This window comes from Ostrea edulis, chromosome 8 (genome assembly GCF_947568905.1).
Source record: "Ostrea edulis chromosome 8, xbOstEdul1.1, whole genome shotgun sequence".
Lineage (NCBI taxonomy): Eukaryota > Metazoa > Mollusca > Bivalvia > Ostreida > Ostreidae > Ostrea > Ostrea edulis.
The window spans coordinates 9,396,781-9,414,937 of NC_079171.1; the positions used below are offsets into that span (position 1 = coordinate 9,396,781).

At 34.7% G+C, this 18,157-nt stretch overlaps 1 protein-coding gene across 2 annotated transcripts in view; it reads right to left on the minus strand.

Annotated features, from left to right (window-relative positions):
• Positions 1 to 863: 863 nt before the first annotated feature.
• Positions 864 to 18,157, minus strand: part of LOC125661040 (zinc finger protein 569-like) — a 41,504-nt gene continuing 24,210 nt past the window's right edge. For both annotated transcript variants that reach the window (XM_056148137.1, XM_056148136.1), the window contains exons 2-7: positions 16,735 to 16,903; positions 14,895 to 15,054; positions 9,392 to 9,802; positions 7,171 to 9,083; positions 5,938 to 6,158; positions 864 to 5,173 (exon numbers count right to left, since the gene is read on the minus strand). In XM_056148137.1, the coding sequence (XP_056004112.1) occupies positions 4,783 to 5,173; positions 5,938 to 6,158; positions 7,171 to 9,083; positions 9,392 to 9,802; positions 14,895 to 15,054; positions 16,735 to 16,860 (3,222 nt within the window). In that variant the 5' untranslated portion in view covers positions 16,861 to 16,903 and the 3' untranslated portion in view covers positions 864 to 4,782. The remainder of the gene's footprint in view (positions 5,174 to 5,937; positions 6,159 to 7,170; positions 9,084 to 9,391; positions 9,803 to 14,894; positions 15,055 to 16,734; positions 16,904 to 18,157) is intronic.

The window sequence follows — 18,157 nt, forward strand, 5'->3', positions numbered from 1 at the left end:
TATACTATATGTTTATTTTCTACTTCATTATGTGTATGCATATATTAAATTCTATGATGCAAATTAATTTATGCGTAAATTTTACTTTCTGGTGTGTAAATTTTACTTTATGAAGGGTAAATTTTTTTTTTTTTGGTGATGTGTAAAGTTTACCTGATGTAGTGCAAATTTTACTTTATGAAAAGTGAAAACTGAAAATAACAAACAGTGATCAATCTCAGAACTCATATAAGCAATACAAAATAGATATTTGGGCACACACCGATCCCTGGATATACCAGAGGTGGGATCAGGGCCCTTATTTACAAAATATCTTACGACTAAGATAAAAAAAAAAAAAAATCTGTCTGATATCTAAATACCGATCAAAAGGTTATAAGTATGTATTCAACCATGGATGGACTTTACATATTAATTAAGAAAGTCTACAAGAAATGAAAAATAAGGAAATAACAGTGATCGTAAATTTTGATCTTAGTCGTAAGATATTTTGTGAATAGGTCTCATAGTGTCTAGGAGGGGTAAGCATCCCATGTTTGACCGGTCACACCCGCTATGAGCCCTATATCCTGATCAGGTAAACGGAGTTATCCGTAGTCTAAATTTTACTCTATGGGGTGAAAATTTTATTTTATGTATAAATTTTACTTTAAGAAGTGTAAATTTTACTTTAAAATTTGTAAGTCACACTTTTTAAAGTGTAAATCCTACTTTGAGAGGCAAACATTTTAGAAATTGTCACAAAATGCATTTACAATGCTAGTTAGTTTCTCTTTTAAAATCTGTCTGCCTTTGTTCAGCACGTGTCCAAAATGAACTATTTGAACTCAATCACTAATAAAATTAAAATACAAACAAACTGAGATATATCTCGTGTGTATTATACATGTGTTGGTTATTTCTGACAGTCACACTATGTCAGGGTTTCTCATGCTTACGTGTAGTACATTATCAAACAATGGACATAATAAGGCACACAAACAAACACACACACACACACACAATGACACACCCACAATCTGACACACACACAATGGCACACACATTCACTCGTATATATAATGATCGCCTTCTCAAAACAATATGAGACGCAACAGTTGAAAATTACTACATGTAAGTTAATAAAATTCCATCAATAGAAATGCAACCAAAATTTACAGTAGAGCAATACAAAATTTACAGTAGAGCAATACGAAATTTACAGTAGAGCAATACGAAATTTACAGTGGAACAAACACGGACCCCTGGACACACCAGAGGTGGGTTCAGGTGCCTAGGAGGAGTAAGCATTCCCTGTCGACTGGTCACATCCGCCGTGAGTCATATACATTGATCAGATAAACAGAGTAAATTGTAGTCAAAATTAGTATACAAAGAATGACCTAACAATTGGTATGAAACACATCATACAATATTCGACGTAATGACTGGTTTTAAACGTACATACAAAAACTAATAAAATAAACATTACAAATCAAACGTACAGATGTATATACCGATATCATGAAATTGAACACCTTAACAGTCACCTTACAAAATTTTAAAAAGAGCAATTAAGGTAGTACTCTACATGTCATAATGGCTGACTTCCTGTAAAAACATGGATGAAAAAATCGATATCAGCAATATTTGACTTTTTCTTTTCAATTTCAATACCTAGCCAAGTAGCTCAGTAGGTTTGAATACCGACTACTGAACTGTAGATCGCAGGTTCGAGTCCAGCAGGGGTTTTAATTTTTTTCCAAATTACTTTCTATTAAAACTGTATTTTTCGACAAAATAAAGTAAATTTGAAAATGTTCAACTTCAAAATATTGTTGTACATATCCTCCATTTTTCATCCACATCAAATTTCTCTGGTGTAGCATACCTCCTTAAAAGGACACGGATGAAATCATAGATTACACATGGATATGCGAGTTCTTCCCTTTGGAAATATTGCTATGCATTTTTAAAAAAGTAATTTCATATTCTATAAATTTCATTGAAAAGCTACCACATAAAAAAGTAGGTCCATAAACCAGGACACACCTGTACTTGCAGACACAAAAAAAATAATCGTGTAAAAATGGTTTCTTGGGTATCGGTTACTAAAATCATGATTATAGATGTATTCTGGAAATAGATTTTATTTTTGTACATAAATGAGAGACACAACTGTACTTACAGACACCCCAACCAAGAAAAAATAATGTAAAAATGGTTTCTTGAGTACCCACCCACAAAACAAATTGTATCAATGGTTTTTTTTTTAAGTAACTGAAAGCATGATTATCGATATAATCAAGCAGTAAATTTCATTTTTGCAAATACATGAGGGTATGAACTGCAATGCTGACATACGTCTAGACGCGTCACAGTGCATACCCTAGCTGATCCTAGGATACAACTGTACTTAGAGATATCTCACCCAAGAAAAAGATCCCTTAAAAGGCTTTTTTGAATACCGAGTAACTAAAAGCATGATTATAGAATGTATTCCGGAAATAGATTTTATGTTTGTAAATAGATAAGAATATGAACTACAAGTGCGTGAAGCATCACAGTTCATACTCTGATTTATTTACAAAAATGAGATTAACTCTCGAGATCTACATTCTACTTTCACTTTTTCTATGCCATTAAAATATAAGTACTATATCTATCAAGTAGATGTTGTATTCATACGCACATGTATATCCATGTCGTTAAAATAGGTGTACCGTATCTATCGAGTAGTTTGTGTATTCATACGCACATTGTTTATAAATGTAGTGCATTCACCAAGAAGTTTCTATCAATGAAATGTAAAGATATGAAATGCGAAACATGGTAAAAAATTGTATGATTATAGCACAATACAAAAGTTTTGATCATATGCATGCAAGGTGAAGATAACGAACACTGATATACAACAGATATAACATTCTGAAGAGTACATTTGCTAGTAATTACTTTAACAATAATGCTGATTTAAAATGAAGCATTATAACCTTAAATATTGGGTTTGTTCATTTTCATTTTGTACATTGTGAATGATAAGACATTTTGCTTACAGCAAAAGAGTGCTTGTTACCCAATCAGAACCCTTCATCTCCACATTAGGGTCAATAGATGCTAAAAATATTCAATTTTAGCTTTTCATAGAGTCGAGAAGCACAAGAAACTTATTCTATATAATATATGCATTTCATACTGAGGAATAAATAAGATATAAATGCGGGAAAATGTTAAAATGAAGTTTTGAGTTGCAAAGTTCTTTTTACAGTCATTCACGGAAACCACAAATTGAACACCTTAAAAAATTATGTCCGATTTATATAAAATTTACAGGTGTTATTGTTAGTGAGATTTACATGTTATAGTTAGCAAGATTTACATGTGCTATTGTTAGCGAGATTTACAGGTATTATTGTTAGCGAGATATACATGTTATAGTTAGCAAGATTTACATGTTATAGTTACATATAGCGAGATTTACATGTTATAGTTAGCGAGATTTACAGGTGTTATTGTTAGCGAGATTTACATGTTATAGTTAGCGAGATTTACATGTTATAGTTACATATAGTGAGATTTACATGTTATAGTTAGCGAGATTTACAGGTATTATTGTTAGCGAGATTTACATGTTATAGTAAGCAAGATTTACATGTTATAGTTACATATAGCGAGATTTACATGTTATAGCTAGCAAGATTTACAGGTGTTATAATTAACGAGATTTACATGTTATAGTTAGCAAGATTTACAGGTGTTATAGTTAACGAGATTTACATGTTATAGTTAGCAAGATTTACAGGTGTTATAGTTAGCGAGATTTACAGGTGTTATAGTTAGCGAGATTTACATGTGTTATAGTTAGTGAGATTTACATGTGTTATAGTTAGCGAGATTTACATGTTATAGTTAGTGAGATTTACATGTGTTATAGTTAGCGAGATTTACATGTGTTATAGTTAGCGAGATTTACATGTTATAGTTAGCGAGATTTACATGTGTTATAGTTAGCGAGATTTACATGTTATAGTTAGCGAGATTTACATGTGTTATAGTTAGCGAGATTTACATGTTATAGTTAGCAAGATTTATAGGTGTTATTGTTAGCGAAATTTATGAGTGTTATAGATAGCGAGATTCAAATTTCAGCAACTTTGGCAGTGAAACAATTACAACACTAATTTATGGTTGCACTAAAATATAAAAGTTTCTGTTCCTTGAATAACAGACACTAAACAAACACTAAATCATGATTACCCCAAAATAAGTGTTTCAGTACATGATTTTAAAACACATAATGATGAAATTCATTTTGCTGTTAATTTCCTACAACTCTAAAAAAGAATTCATGAAAGAAATGCAACACGGAGAAACGAACATGTGTGAGATTTTTCTGTGTAGAAAGATCTGCTTACTGTAGTGCTATAGCCACCATGTGTAAATGTCTGCTTACTGTAGTGTTATAGCCACCATGTGTAAATCTCTGCTTACTGTAGTGCTATAGCCATCATGTGTAAATCTCTGCTTACTGTAGTGTTATAGCCACCATGTGTAAATGTCTGCTTACTGTAGTGCTATAGCCACCATGTGTAAATGTCTACATTGTTTACAAAACTATTGAAGCTCATTCACCACCCATGCTCACCTTAGTAACACAATACTCCACCAAATTAAAGCACCAAAAATTTCTAACTAATAATTATAACAATTTTTATATACTCTACAAAAACATCTGTCAATGATCACTGGACTATCCCTACAAACTGATTATCTCCCTTGTCTACTTTTGAAAATAGCGAAGATTTACTCTAAAGGCAGAAAGCGCTCCCTGGTGTATTTATCATCGAATCTGATAACTTCCCCTTGTTCACTGAATTGCGCCACCTGCTGAGGAGGATAACTGATCGCGCTCTCTGTTATGGGGATCGCGATACCGGGGTTCAGCTGTTCCTCGGAGGCGGAGGTAAAAGACACCGTCATCGTGTCCAGCATTGAGCCCGGGTCACCATTCGGCTGGTACTCTAAATCTCTCCCAGGCACCTCGTAGCTAGCACTGGCCGGGGTTGAGGCCACTGTTCGTCGTTTTGAGGAGGGCTCGTGGATGTGGGTCTTCATGTGTCTCTTCAGCTTTCCATGCTCCTTGAAGGCTTTGGAACACAGCTGACATTTGAATGGTCTCTCATTTGTGTGTGTTCTACAATTACAATGAAATCGTATGCCTCCAGTAAAATGAGACCTTGTTCATCATCCTAACAAAATTTCAGCAAATCCAAAGGGCGATTCAACCCAAAGGATCAAAATTTGATTTTAATGAATAATCGTAATCTAAAATTAGCATACCCTATTTTAAGGACTATTTCCTTTGCATGAGACAGACTCAGTATTTTTTATCTTACTAACCATAAAAACTGTGAACATCTGATACATTTCAATTGTATATTGTTCAAAGTCCCTCTCAAGAGTATTTCACTCATATGGAGATTTCCCCATTGTCATTGCAGGGCTGCAAAATTTAGGCATATGCTCGTCGCTTACTGCCTTCGAGCAGGGAGGGATCTTTGATACACCAGACCTACTGTCACACTGGGACTCTGTTTTTGCAATCTCATCTGAAGGATCGCCCTATTTACTCACTCACCTCTTACGACAAGCAAGGACTACTGTGAACCTATTCAACCCTGGATACCCATGACATGTCAATGTTCATGATTTTATGAGTTATGAACAGTTTTCTATGCGAGTATGAAATCTTAATGAACATGAGTTGTGAACAGTTTTCTTTGTTCATGTGAGTTGTGAACGGTTTTCTGTGCGAGTATGAGTTGTCAATAGTTTTCGGTGTGAGTAGGAATTGTGAACAGTTTTTTGTGTGAGTATGAGTTGTGAACAGCTTTCTGTGTGAGTATGAGTTGTGAACAGCTTTTGGTGTGAGTATGAAGACTAGACTTGCACACTTACCTGAGGTGGACAGTATATTGGGAGGCTGATGGCATTTTTTTATGACAGTAGTTGCAGGTGTAGATTTTGCCGTACTTGTTGTCGGACAGTGTCCCGTCCAACACATGACCCTTCATGTGGATTTTATACGTCTCGCAATGTTTGAAAGATTTCTGACATACGTGGCACTGGTAGATCTTATAAGCACCGTGAGTAATCTTGTGCTTCTGTAAATTTCCATACTGCAAAAAATAAATAGATCAAATAACAGAAATCAATGGATCAATCAACATAGACCATGTAGGAATTGAAATTTTAAACACATCAAAAGTTTGTTAATAACATACAGCACCATAGTCGTTCTATCAGATTATTTACTGATATATCATATAGCACCATAGTCGTTCTATATTCAGATTATTTTCTATCAGATTATTTACTGATATATCATACAGCACCATAGTCGTTCTATCAGATTATTTACTGATATAGAAAGTTATGTCCTACTGTTGAGAAAAAACAAGGCATTTGATTTGACGACAAGCCGGGAATACATACCAATGTCTCCTACCAAAAATAGATCGGATACAGCATGACTTCAATAGAACACTTAACTGCTTTGTAAAATAACCATTATTGTTTCACTTTGCAGTAAGACATATTCACTTAACGGCTATAAACTTTCACAGAGAATGTGTGTTAATATACCCTTCTTAGAGTGATTAGCATGAGCATATACTAATAATATGCAGGTTCAGCAGAGCGCTGAAGTATCAAACTCACAAGAGATGAAGTACTGAACTCACAACAAATGAAGCATTAAACTCACAACAAATGAAGAATTAAACTCGCAACAACTGAAGAATTAAACTCACAACAACTGAAGCATTACACTCACAACAACTGACGCATCAAACTCGCAACAACTGAAGCATTAAACTCACAACAGATGAAGCATTAAACTTGCAACAACTGAAGCATTAAACTCACAATAACTGAAGCATTAAACTCGCAACAACTGAAGCATTAAACTCACAACAGATGAAGCATTAAACTCACAACAACTGAAGCATTAAACTCACAACTGAAGCATTAAACTAACAACAAATGAAGCATCAAACTCACAACAACTGAAGCATCAAACTCACAACAACTGAAGCATTAAACTCAGAAGTCATTGAACCTGGTAAACTCTCACCCTGAAGTAACTTCTGAAGTTTAATATGTGACATTGAATATCAGATCTTCACCTACCTGTCTAAATGCTCTTCCGCAGATCTCACAGACATACGGCAGGGCCCCTGAGTGAAGGTTCATGTGGACGGACAGCGCCGTGCCCCCGGACAGATACTTCCCACACACCTTACACTGGTAGTCCTTAGTTTTCTCGTGGGTGTGTAACCGCCGGTGCGTGTTCAGAGTGTCGCTTTGCTTGAATGCCTTTCCGCAGATGTCACAGATGTAGTCACGAGTGTCAGTATGCACAAATCGTTTATGTTTGTGTAAGCTGTTCTGATGTTTGAACGTCTGTCCACACTGGTCGCACTGAATCCGCTCATTGGCAAAATGTATTCTGTAATGAGAGCACAGATTTTTCTTGTTGCTGTAAGTCTTGTTGCAGATGTGGCACAGCAACTCAAGTTTGGGACTAGAGAAGTCAGTGTTTCTTATGCATTGCAGATTTTCTTTGAAAGTTTTTTCACAGTCGTGCATAGCTAAAAGATAAAACATGCTGTACGCTTGTTGGCATTTATCGCACATAAACTTGTTACCGGAGCATTGTCGACAGAGCAAGTTGTCATTGCTGTCCGTCGTCGATCTGCCGCAGTTCTTGCACGACGTGGCATCCGATTGTGCCTTCTCATCTTCCACATTCCCTTCCTTCCCTAGACCTTCACACCTGTGTCTTAAATACGACCGCTCCGAATGAAAATTTCGGAAACAAGCTTTGCATACGATTTCCTGCGATGCCGAGCTCCTGTCATCTCCGTCATTTTGCAACTGGGGTTCACCCGAGGACCCCGAGTCTGAACCATTATCACGGATTTTGTAGCATATCCTCAAATGCCTCAGCAATTTTTCATTTTCTTTGAAAGTTTTTCCACAGACAGTGCATTTGTAATCTCTGTTTTCGGAGTGAACAAGTCTCTTATGCTTTTTGAGCTTGCTGCTGTCTTTGTAATACTTCCAGCAGATATTACACTGAAACCTCGTATCGCTGTAGTGAGTTTTGTAGTGGGCACACAGATTTTTCCGATTCTTGAACTTTTTCTGGCAGATATTGCACGGCAGGCTGTCCTGGTGGTTTTCAAAGCCTGTAGTCAGAATTTCCTCCATGTTCTTAACATAAGATTTCCTGCAGTCATGCATGGCCAGAATGTAGAACATTTTATACCGCTGCTGGCATTGCTTACAGGAGAATTGGTTGTTACAGCATTCCTCACAAAGCATGGAGTACGACTCCAACTCCTCGCCAATGATTGGCTTTTCACAGTTCACACACACCTCATTCCCCGCCTCCTCCTCCTCCTCATTTGCCTCATCCTCAGCATGTTTTTTCTTATGCTCCTCATACGCCTCCTGATCTGGAAACAACTCCTTGCATTTCCTACAGGCGTGTAGATTCTTGTTATGCTTCTTCTGGTGTTTAGAGAGCACCTCTTTGGTCGGAAACTCCTCATTACACTGCACGCACACGTGAAACTTTCCTATCTCCTTGCTGGAACTCTTCCTCTTCACTTCATTATCAACTGTGTGGGTGATACGTTCGTGTTTCAGTAACCCGGACTCAGTTACAAAACTGGCAGAACACAGATCACAGAAGAATTTCTTCTTCAGACAGGCGGTGGATTTCTGGTGGAGGCGGAGTTCCAGCACGGATCTGAAGTCCTGTTGACATCCGCTGCATTGCTTCCTTGTTCTGCACTCCCCAGTCTCAGTGCCCTTACCAGCGGTTCTGTTTTGTGTTTTTCGATTGGCTTTCCCTAGTTTTTTGGATTTTGATTTGTGTGCTGTCTTTTTATTGGATGTCCTTCTGCTGCTTCTAGAGTTCTGATTGGTGCTCTCGTCATCCACTAATTTGGCACATATGTTGGACACAACATCATTCAGGGTTTTGACGTCAGGGGTGTTTTCCGCAATAGTATCATCACTATCAAAGTCCATATCTGAAACACACAACTTAATTAACATATCGCCTCACTAATTACTCATTAATGACTCACAGGTAATATCTACAGGTAAAACAAATCGAAATTTCTGACTTGCCCAATACTGTTCAAACCATCTAATTTGACATCCTTTTACTTTTAAATCAACTACAATTTAGCTGCAGATCTGTAGCTCTCACAGAAAATATAGGGGCAGATCAGAGAGCTACAGATCCACTCCTTACAAAAACCTTACATAAACCTGTCTGTAGTTAAACACAGAGCACACACACACACATAAACACACACACATTGCATATACTTGCCTGTAGTCTTGGTTTTCTTTGCCTTGGGTTCCATCCCTTCATCCAAACTGCTTTTTATGTCCTCTCCATTAGGCTGCCAATCGTCATCATCATTATCATCATCATCATCATCATCATCATCATCTACAAAATCATTGCAGCCTTCGTCTTTCCCATTAACCTGCTCGTTCACATTCTCTCTATCTATCACACAGCTGTCTTGTTTCTTCTTCACTAATCTCATCGATACTCGCCGCGTGCTCTTCTCGTTTTCTTTAACTGGAGATTTGCTCTTGACTACTGTGAAGCTCTCTTCAGTGACCTTGACCTCTTTGACCTCCAAGATCATCGGTTCCTTCACATCACTGGTTTTGTTGATGTAGTTTACGTATTCGTCTAGTGGATCCAGGTTTTCGTCTCCTTCAATCCTCCCTAGGGAACATAATACTTGTAAAAATCAACCAGGCTTGAATTTCTCGAAAAAATCTCAAACTTAAGTTTGAATTTTCTTCTATTTGATCAGTCAAAATTTGAGTAAAATCTCAGACTTAAGTCCAAGTTTTGACTTAAGTTCTTTTTGAGAAATCCAGGCCAGATCTTTTCTCCAAAGCCTTTCACAAAAATAACATAAACAACTGTCAAAGATTTGAAGTATGTGCATGCCTGTACACTGTTTTATGCCCCCGCCACAAAGTGATCGGAGTATATAGTTTTACCCTTGTCCTCCTTCCGCTACACCCAGTTTTCTGGACTTTTATTCTAAATGCCTAAAGATAGTGAACTGATCTTTTTGTTTGCAGGTGTAAATTGATGAGTTACAGATCAAGTTTGAGCTTTATTCCACTTCATTGAATTTTGATGGAGTTCTGCCTCTTTAACGTAGAAAAATTAATGTTCGGGTCAGTTTTCCCGACTTTATTTTCTTGAGATAACAAATCGATTTTTTTGTTGACAGGTGTATGTTGGTGATTTACAGACTGAGTTTCAGTTTTGTTCCGGTTCGTTGATTTTTCATTACTAAATACCCATTCTGAGCCCAGGTCTGAAGAAGCAGAGGAATTTGTTTTTGTTCAGGAGGAATATTTACTAATAAATCATTCATTCATTTGTTCAACTATTTCTTCAAATTTATTTATATTGTATGTTGGTAAATCTCGCTGTAAGATATGTAAATAAACACTCTTAATACATTAAATCTCGCTGTAAGATATGTAAATAAACACTCTTAATATATTAAATCTCTCTGTATGATATGTTAATAATCCCTCTTAATATATTAAATCTCTCTGTAAGATATGTTAATAATCACTCTTAATAAATTAAATCTCACTGCAAGATATGTTTAACTTAATAATCACTCTTAATATATCAAATCTCGCTGTAAGATACGTAATCACTCTTAATACATTAAATCTCGCTGTAAGATACATAATCACTCTTAATATATTAAATCTCTCTGTAAGATACGTTAATAATCCCTCTTAATATATTAAATCTCGCTGTAAGATATGTTAATATTCCCTCTTAATATATTAAATCTCTCTGTAAGATATGTTAATAATCACTCTTAATATATTAAATCTCTCTGTAAGATATGTTAATATTCCCTCTTAATATATTAAATCTCTCTGTAAGATATGTTAATAATCACTCTTAATATATTAAATCTCTCTGTAAGATACGTTAATAATCCCTCTTAATATATTAAATCTCTCTGTAAGATATGTTAATAATCACTCTTAATATATTAAATCTCTCTGTATGATATGTTAATAATCACTCTTAATATATTAAATCTCTCTGTAAGATATGATAATAATCACTCTTAATATATTAAATCTCTCTGTAAGATATGTTAATAATCACTCTTAATATATTAAATCTCACTGTAAGATATGTACAGTTAATAATCCCTCTTAATATATTAAATCTCTCTGTAAGATATGTTAATAATCCCTCTTAATATATTAAATCTTGCTGTATACGTTAATAATCACTCTTAATATATTAAATCTCTCTGTAAGATATGTTAATAATCCCTCTTAATATATTAAATCTCTCTGTAAGATATGTTAATAATCACTCTTAATATATCAAATCTCACTGTAAGATATGTACAGTTAATAATCCCTCTTAATATATTAAATCTCACTGCAAGATATGTTTAACTTAATAATCACTCTTAATATATTAAATTTCTCTGTATATGTTAATAATCACTCTTAATATATTAAATCTCGCTGTAAGATATGTTAATAATCCCTCTTAATACATTAAATCTCGCTGTATACGTTAATAATCACTCTTAATATATTAAATCTCTCTGTAAGATATGTTAATAATCCCTCTTAATACATTAAATCTCGCTGTATATGTTAATCATCACTCTTAATATATTAAATCTCGCTGTAAGATATGTTAATAATCCCTCTTAATATATTAAATCTTGTTGTAAGATATGTTAATCCCTCTTAATATATTAAATCTCGCGGTAAGATATGTTAATAATCACTCTTAATATATTAAATCTCGCTGTATATGTTAATAATCCCTCTTAATATATTAAATCTCTCTGTAAGATATGTTAATAATCCCTCTTAATATATTAAATCTCTCTGTAAGATATGTTAATAATCCTCTTAATATATTAAATCTCGCTGTAAGACATGTTAATAATCACTCTTAATATATTAAATCTCTCTGTAAGATATGTTAATAATCACTCTTAATATATTAAATCTCGCTGTAAGATATGTTAATAATCCCTCTTAATATATTAAATCTCACTGTAAGATATGTTAATAATCCCTCTTAATATATTAAATCTCGCTGTAAGATATGTTAATAATCCCTCTTAATATATTAAATCTTGTTGTAAGATATGTTAATCACTCTTAATATATTAAATCTCTCTGTAAGATATGTTAATAATCCCTCTTAATACATTAAATCTCGCTGTATATGTTAATAATCACTCTTAATATATTAAATCTTGTTGTAAGATATGTTAATCACTCTTAATATATTAAATCTCGCTGTAAGATATGTTAATAATTCCTCTTAATATATTAAATCTCTCTGTAAGATATGTTAATAATTCCTCTTAATATATTAAATCTCTCTGTATGATATGTTAATAATCCTCTTAATATATTAAATCTCGCTGTAAGATATGTTAATAATCACTCTTAATATATTAAATCTCTCTGTAAGATATGTTAATAATCACTCTTAATATATTAAATCTCGCTGTAAGATATGTTAATAATCACTCTTAATATATTAAATCTCGCTGTAAAATACGTTAATAATCACTCTTAATATATTAAATCTCTCTGTAAGATATGTTAATAATCACTCTTAATATATTAAATCTCTTTGTAAGATACGTTAATAATCCCTCTTAATATATTAAATCTCTCTGTATGATATGTTAATAATCCCTCTTAATATATTAAATCTCTCTGTATGATATGTTAATAATCACTCTTAATATATTAAATCTCTCTGTATGATATGTTAATAATCACTCTTAATATATTAAATCTCTCTGTATGATATGTTAATAATCACTCTTAATATATTAAATCTCTCTGTAAGATATGTTAATAATCACTCTTAATATATTAAATCTCTCTGTAAGTTATGTTAATAATCCCTCTTAATAAATTAAATCTCTCTGTAAGATATGTTAATAATCCTCTTAATATATTAAATCTCGCTGTAAGATATGTTAATAATCCCTCTTAATATATTAAATCTCTCTGTAAGATACGTTAATAATCCCTCTTAATATATTAAATCTCGCTGTAAGATATGTTAATAAGCCTCTTAATATATTAAATCTCTCTGTAAGATATGTTAATAATCCCTCTTAATATATTAAATCTCTCTGTAAGATATGTTAATAATCACTCTTAATATATTAAATCTCTCTGTAAAATATGTTAATAATCACTCTTAATATATTAAACAATACGGGACTCGCTGTATCAGTTATCGTATCACTCAAAAATACAGATTTATATCGATAATCGATATTATTGAACCAGCCCTAGTTTTGTCACTGCACTCCTACTTCCTTAGTTATATCGCTATACATTCTTACCGTATATACTCGCCTATAAGTCGGTCCGCCTATAAGTCGGTTGTATTGTTTAAGGTTATTTTGTAGGAATTTGCTATTGACCCACTTGTAAGTCGGTACAAATTTTTGTCAGAATCGGTTGACAATTTCAAGTCAATGCTCTAGCGTTTTTACCTATGCTTGAAAAAATATTTTGAGAAATTAATAATTATGAGGTACTCAATATCCAAGCCATATCTGTTTGGGGTTTAAATGCAACCCTTGATCTATTATGGGCAATGATCACTTGTTTACCTACATGTAAGCAATTATGGTCTCCTAATTACCAGTACCTGACACCGTGTTTACTTAGTGGCATGCGCCTATCGGAAACTGTTATTGTGGGATTCCGGTATAATTCATTGTATCAACTATCAAGTTTTTAAGAGTCAAGAATGATGATCTAAATTATCTGTTAACAATATTCGATCTTTTATGAAATATATTTCAGCAGGTATACATATGAATATTTCAATATTAAATCGGGTTCGCAATTCAATTTTACCGATAAACGATAGATTAGTTGAATTGAAAGTATTAGTTACCGGTATGTAAATAATTTTTAACTAGATAAAAATATGTAAATACTTGTACTTTATACATAATTTTAAAATACATAAACAATACGATATGTCTAGATATTTGTGAACAATAATCATTTGTGTGGTAGTCCACAATAATCGTCGGAGTTGTTTACGCCGCCCAGAAAAATACCAATCTTCTTAGGACATGCCTTTAAGTCAGACATAGAGTTTTGGACTAAAAATTGACTCCCAAAAATCCAACTTATAGGCGGACCGACTTATAGGCGAGTATATACAGTAGTTATGTCGCTATACTTCCTGCATTATGTCGCTGGACCCCAACTTCCTACGTTATGTCGCTATACTTCCTGCATTATGTCGCTGGACCCCCACTTCCTGCGTTATGTCGCTATATTTCCTGCATTATGTCACTGGACCCCCACTTCCTGCATTATCTCACTGGACCCCCACTTCCTGCGTTATCTCACTGGACCCCCACTTCCTGCGTTATCTCACTGGACCCCCACTTCCTGCATTATCTCACTGGACCCCCACTTCCTGCGTTATCTCACTGGACCCCCACTTCCTGCGTTATGTCACTGGACCCCCACTTCCTGTGTTATGTCGCTGGACCCCCACTTCCTGCGTTATCTCACTGGACCCCCACTTCCTGCGTTATCTCACTGGACCCCCACTTCCTGCGTTATGTCACTGGACCCCCACTTCCTGTGTTATGTCGCTGGACCCCCACTTCCTGCGTTATCTCACTGGACCCCCACTTCCTGCGTTATCTCACTGGACCCCCACTTCCTGCGTTATCTCACTGGACCCATTATCCTATTCATAAAATGCAAAATCTAAAAAATTTACTCACCATAACAATGAGTTATGAATTCCTCCAACAGGTCAGCTGACCGACTGTTAAGAAATGAGCTGCCTTTGGGTGAGGACAGATGGAGGCCTTTTCTGGGGCTGTTCTTACTCCCTGCCACCAGCAACAGGTATTCACGATCGGCCTGCAGAAACCTCTCACACTACAACATGATACTGTATTTTACTGCTCTCTTACCGGTTGTATTTCTGTGATTCATATTAGGCCAAACTAATATATACGTGAGTTTCCTGTTTCCAAACCCTACCTATATTTTTGCTTCTGACCCTAAATATATCATTAATGATATATATCAATAAAATAAACATCTGGAATTTTTCAAACTGGATTTTTTTTTTCACATTCGAGTTTCTCCGATTTACAATTCGATTACCGGTACTATCAATCTTCATGTTTGAAAAGTATTTGTAATGTATTTTGACCTGTCTTCAAAGTGTCTCAAAACTGAGAATTTGAATAAAATGTTTTCATAAATTAAAATGTTTTACATACCTACGCCACCTAATTTTTTTGAGGTCCTGGAGCAAAATAGGAAACACACGTTTTAATTTGGCCTGATCATAGATAGTGATGAAACGATTGTTGCCAATAAGTCGCCGACATTGTTGACCAAACAAAATCGACCGGAAATCACTTCAACTTTGTTCAAATTTTATTTGCTGTATGTCAAACCTGATCAAAAATAAGCAAACGAAATGGCGGGAGATGTGAAGGACCCCAGTAAAAACAACGATATTCAACAGTCAAATAAAGGAGTCTATCTCTGATATCTTTGATACATTGACATTATAGATAATATATTGAAATTCATATATTGAAATTCTGATTTATTCAGTTGTGAACAAATGAGACAAAAAGAATTCAAATGTTGTTTCCATACATTTAATGATTCTGTTATGTATTTTAAGGGGAAAACACTTAAATGCCAATTCCGATCATAATCAATTATTAATCGATTACATGTGTCCGATTATTGTCGATAATCGATTATGGTCTTTGGTTCAATTGCCCATCACTAATCATAGAGCATTTGGTTAAGATAAATATATCAATTATCAATTTAATTTAAAATTTACCCATAATACCCAATTTGACTGGCTGAGAACAGTAGTTAAAATACTAGATGTGTTCTAACACCTGAATAATACCCCCTGCTGGGCTCATCCATAAAATACTAGAAGTGTTCTAACACCTGAATAATACCACCTGCTGGGCTCATCCATGCTGGGGTCAAATAAAATAATATGTGTGGTTCAGGTTACACCCCTTTGTTCTAACACCTGAATAATACCCAGGGATGTGACTGAATTCCTCAGAAATCAGAGGAAAACTGGTCAAAATGGGAGGGAAAACACCTCACCCTACCTGGAAAAATATCATTTTCTGTCTCTTTAGATCAAACCCAGAGTGTTTCATTTTTTCAAAAATTGAACCAATCAGGATTTCCTCTGAAAAGAGGAGAAATCACACCCCTGAAGGACTCGTCCATGCTGGGGTATATTTGGAATGATGTATAGCTGAAGATCAGGCAGTTTCATTCATTCATTCATCTGATACAAGTTACAGATGTCACTAAATTCCTGTTACCTGGATATTTAGCAATAATTAAGGTGTAATAAAGAGCATAGTTAGAAATTTTCAGGAAATCCATGCGATAGTCTCTTAGAAAATGTCCTAACCATATCATGTCCGCAGACGGACAGACAGATTCCTAAACTCATGCAAGCCTAACCCCATATTCTAATAATACCCACAGACAGACAGACAGATTATTCTAATAATACCCACAGACAGATTATTCTAATAATATTTGAAGACTTACAGCTCTGTTCATAAAATCATAAATGTCTGCATCATCATTAGCTGATGTTGAGTTGTCTCCCTCTACAGGAAATGGCCGATCATTGTGTTCTTCCTCCACTGTCATAACGTCGACTTCCTCCTCCATCACGAACAGCGACAGACCACGAACAGCGACAGACCACGACAACCTAACAACAACACATTCCAGTAATTAATCTGTTTATCTAATGTGTGTGCACATACTCATCAGTATGAATTGGGAAATGCATTATTTCAGTTTCATCGAAACTTGATGACATTGGGCACAAATTAAAAAAATTAAGAGTTGTACAATGTTTTGAATTCATGTTAATTAAAGGATTCCCATAAATTCATAGTACTGTAAAAAGCCTAAAATCAAAACAAAACATCCAATTGGTTGCAAATTAAATTTTCTTTTTCAATTTTTACAAACAAATTGGGAAAACATGAGCCTATTTGTTTGATTGGAAATGGGGCCTTATATTGACCCCCCCCCCCCTCCAGAAGGTACTAATAAGTCCCTGGTGGGTCTAGACATACTCGGTTTATAACAGACATCGCTGCATTTACCCAAGTTATGTCCCTTGACTGTCATCTTGTGGTGAAAACCATAATATGCATAATAAACTCTTCTGTAATAGCAACCCTTACCAGTCAACAAACACAACTTTGGTTTAAGCCAGGCAAGCTTATCGGGCAGCCGGCATTTAATAACTTAGTGTAAACGCATTGTAAGTTCTTATTCTCCCAAATCTTACTCATTCTTATACATGACCTCTGACCCTGGTCTATTGCTACATTACGTTGTCCACCCTGCTTGAGCGCCAGTTCTGTTTGCCCCTTCCTTAGAAGCACACCTTTATTTATTCGTCTTCCATGCTTAGTTAAGGTAAGACACCAGATATTTCTATGTAATTTCACGGCTACACAACATAATTTTACCACAAATATATGCCTTGTATTACTGTGCATGGGCATTCGAACACATTCCTATCATACGTTTTCCTGCGATTCATAGAAACGTGGGAAAACTACATTTCCATCTGTATGCTCGATAAATTTCTGCCTCAGGCCTAGAATAAAGATTGGTGCATTCCTGCTAACCTCACCCTATCTAAGAATTTTTTTTTTAAAAATTAATGATGAAGAGATTGTTGAATTTTAAGTGTTGTTTTGGGGTCGACACTTATAATTACTTCATAGGTAAATCATATGAATTTAAAGCATCAGTTAAATGTTGCATTAATCGTTTCGAATGAGCCCATCATGTAAATATATCCAATGGTAGTATTAAATCTAAAGCAAACTAGCATGACGCCACACCATGCCCTTTTTGGCTGGTGCCATTGCCCATTTTAATTGCACCCTGCCCTTTTTTCTCTATAAAATTTTCAAAAATATTTGTTAATATAAACAATTGT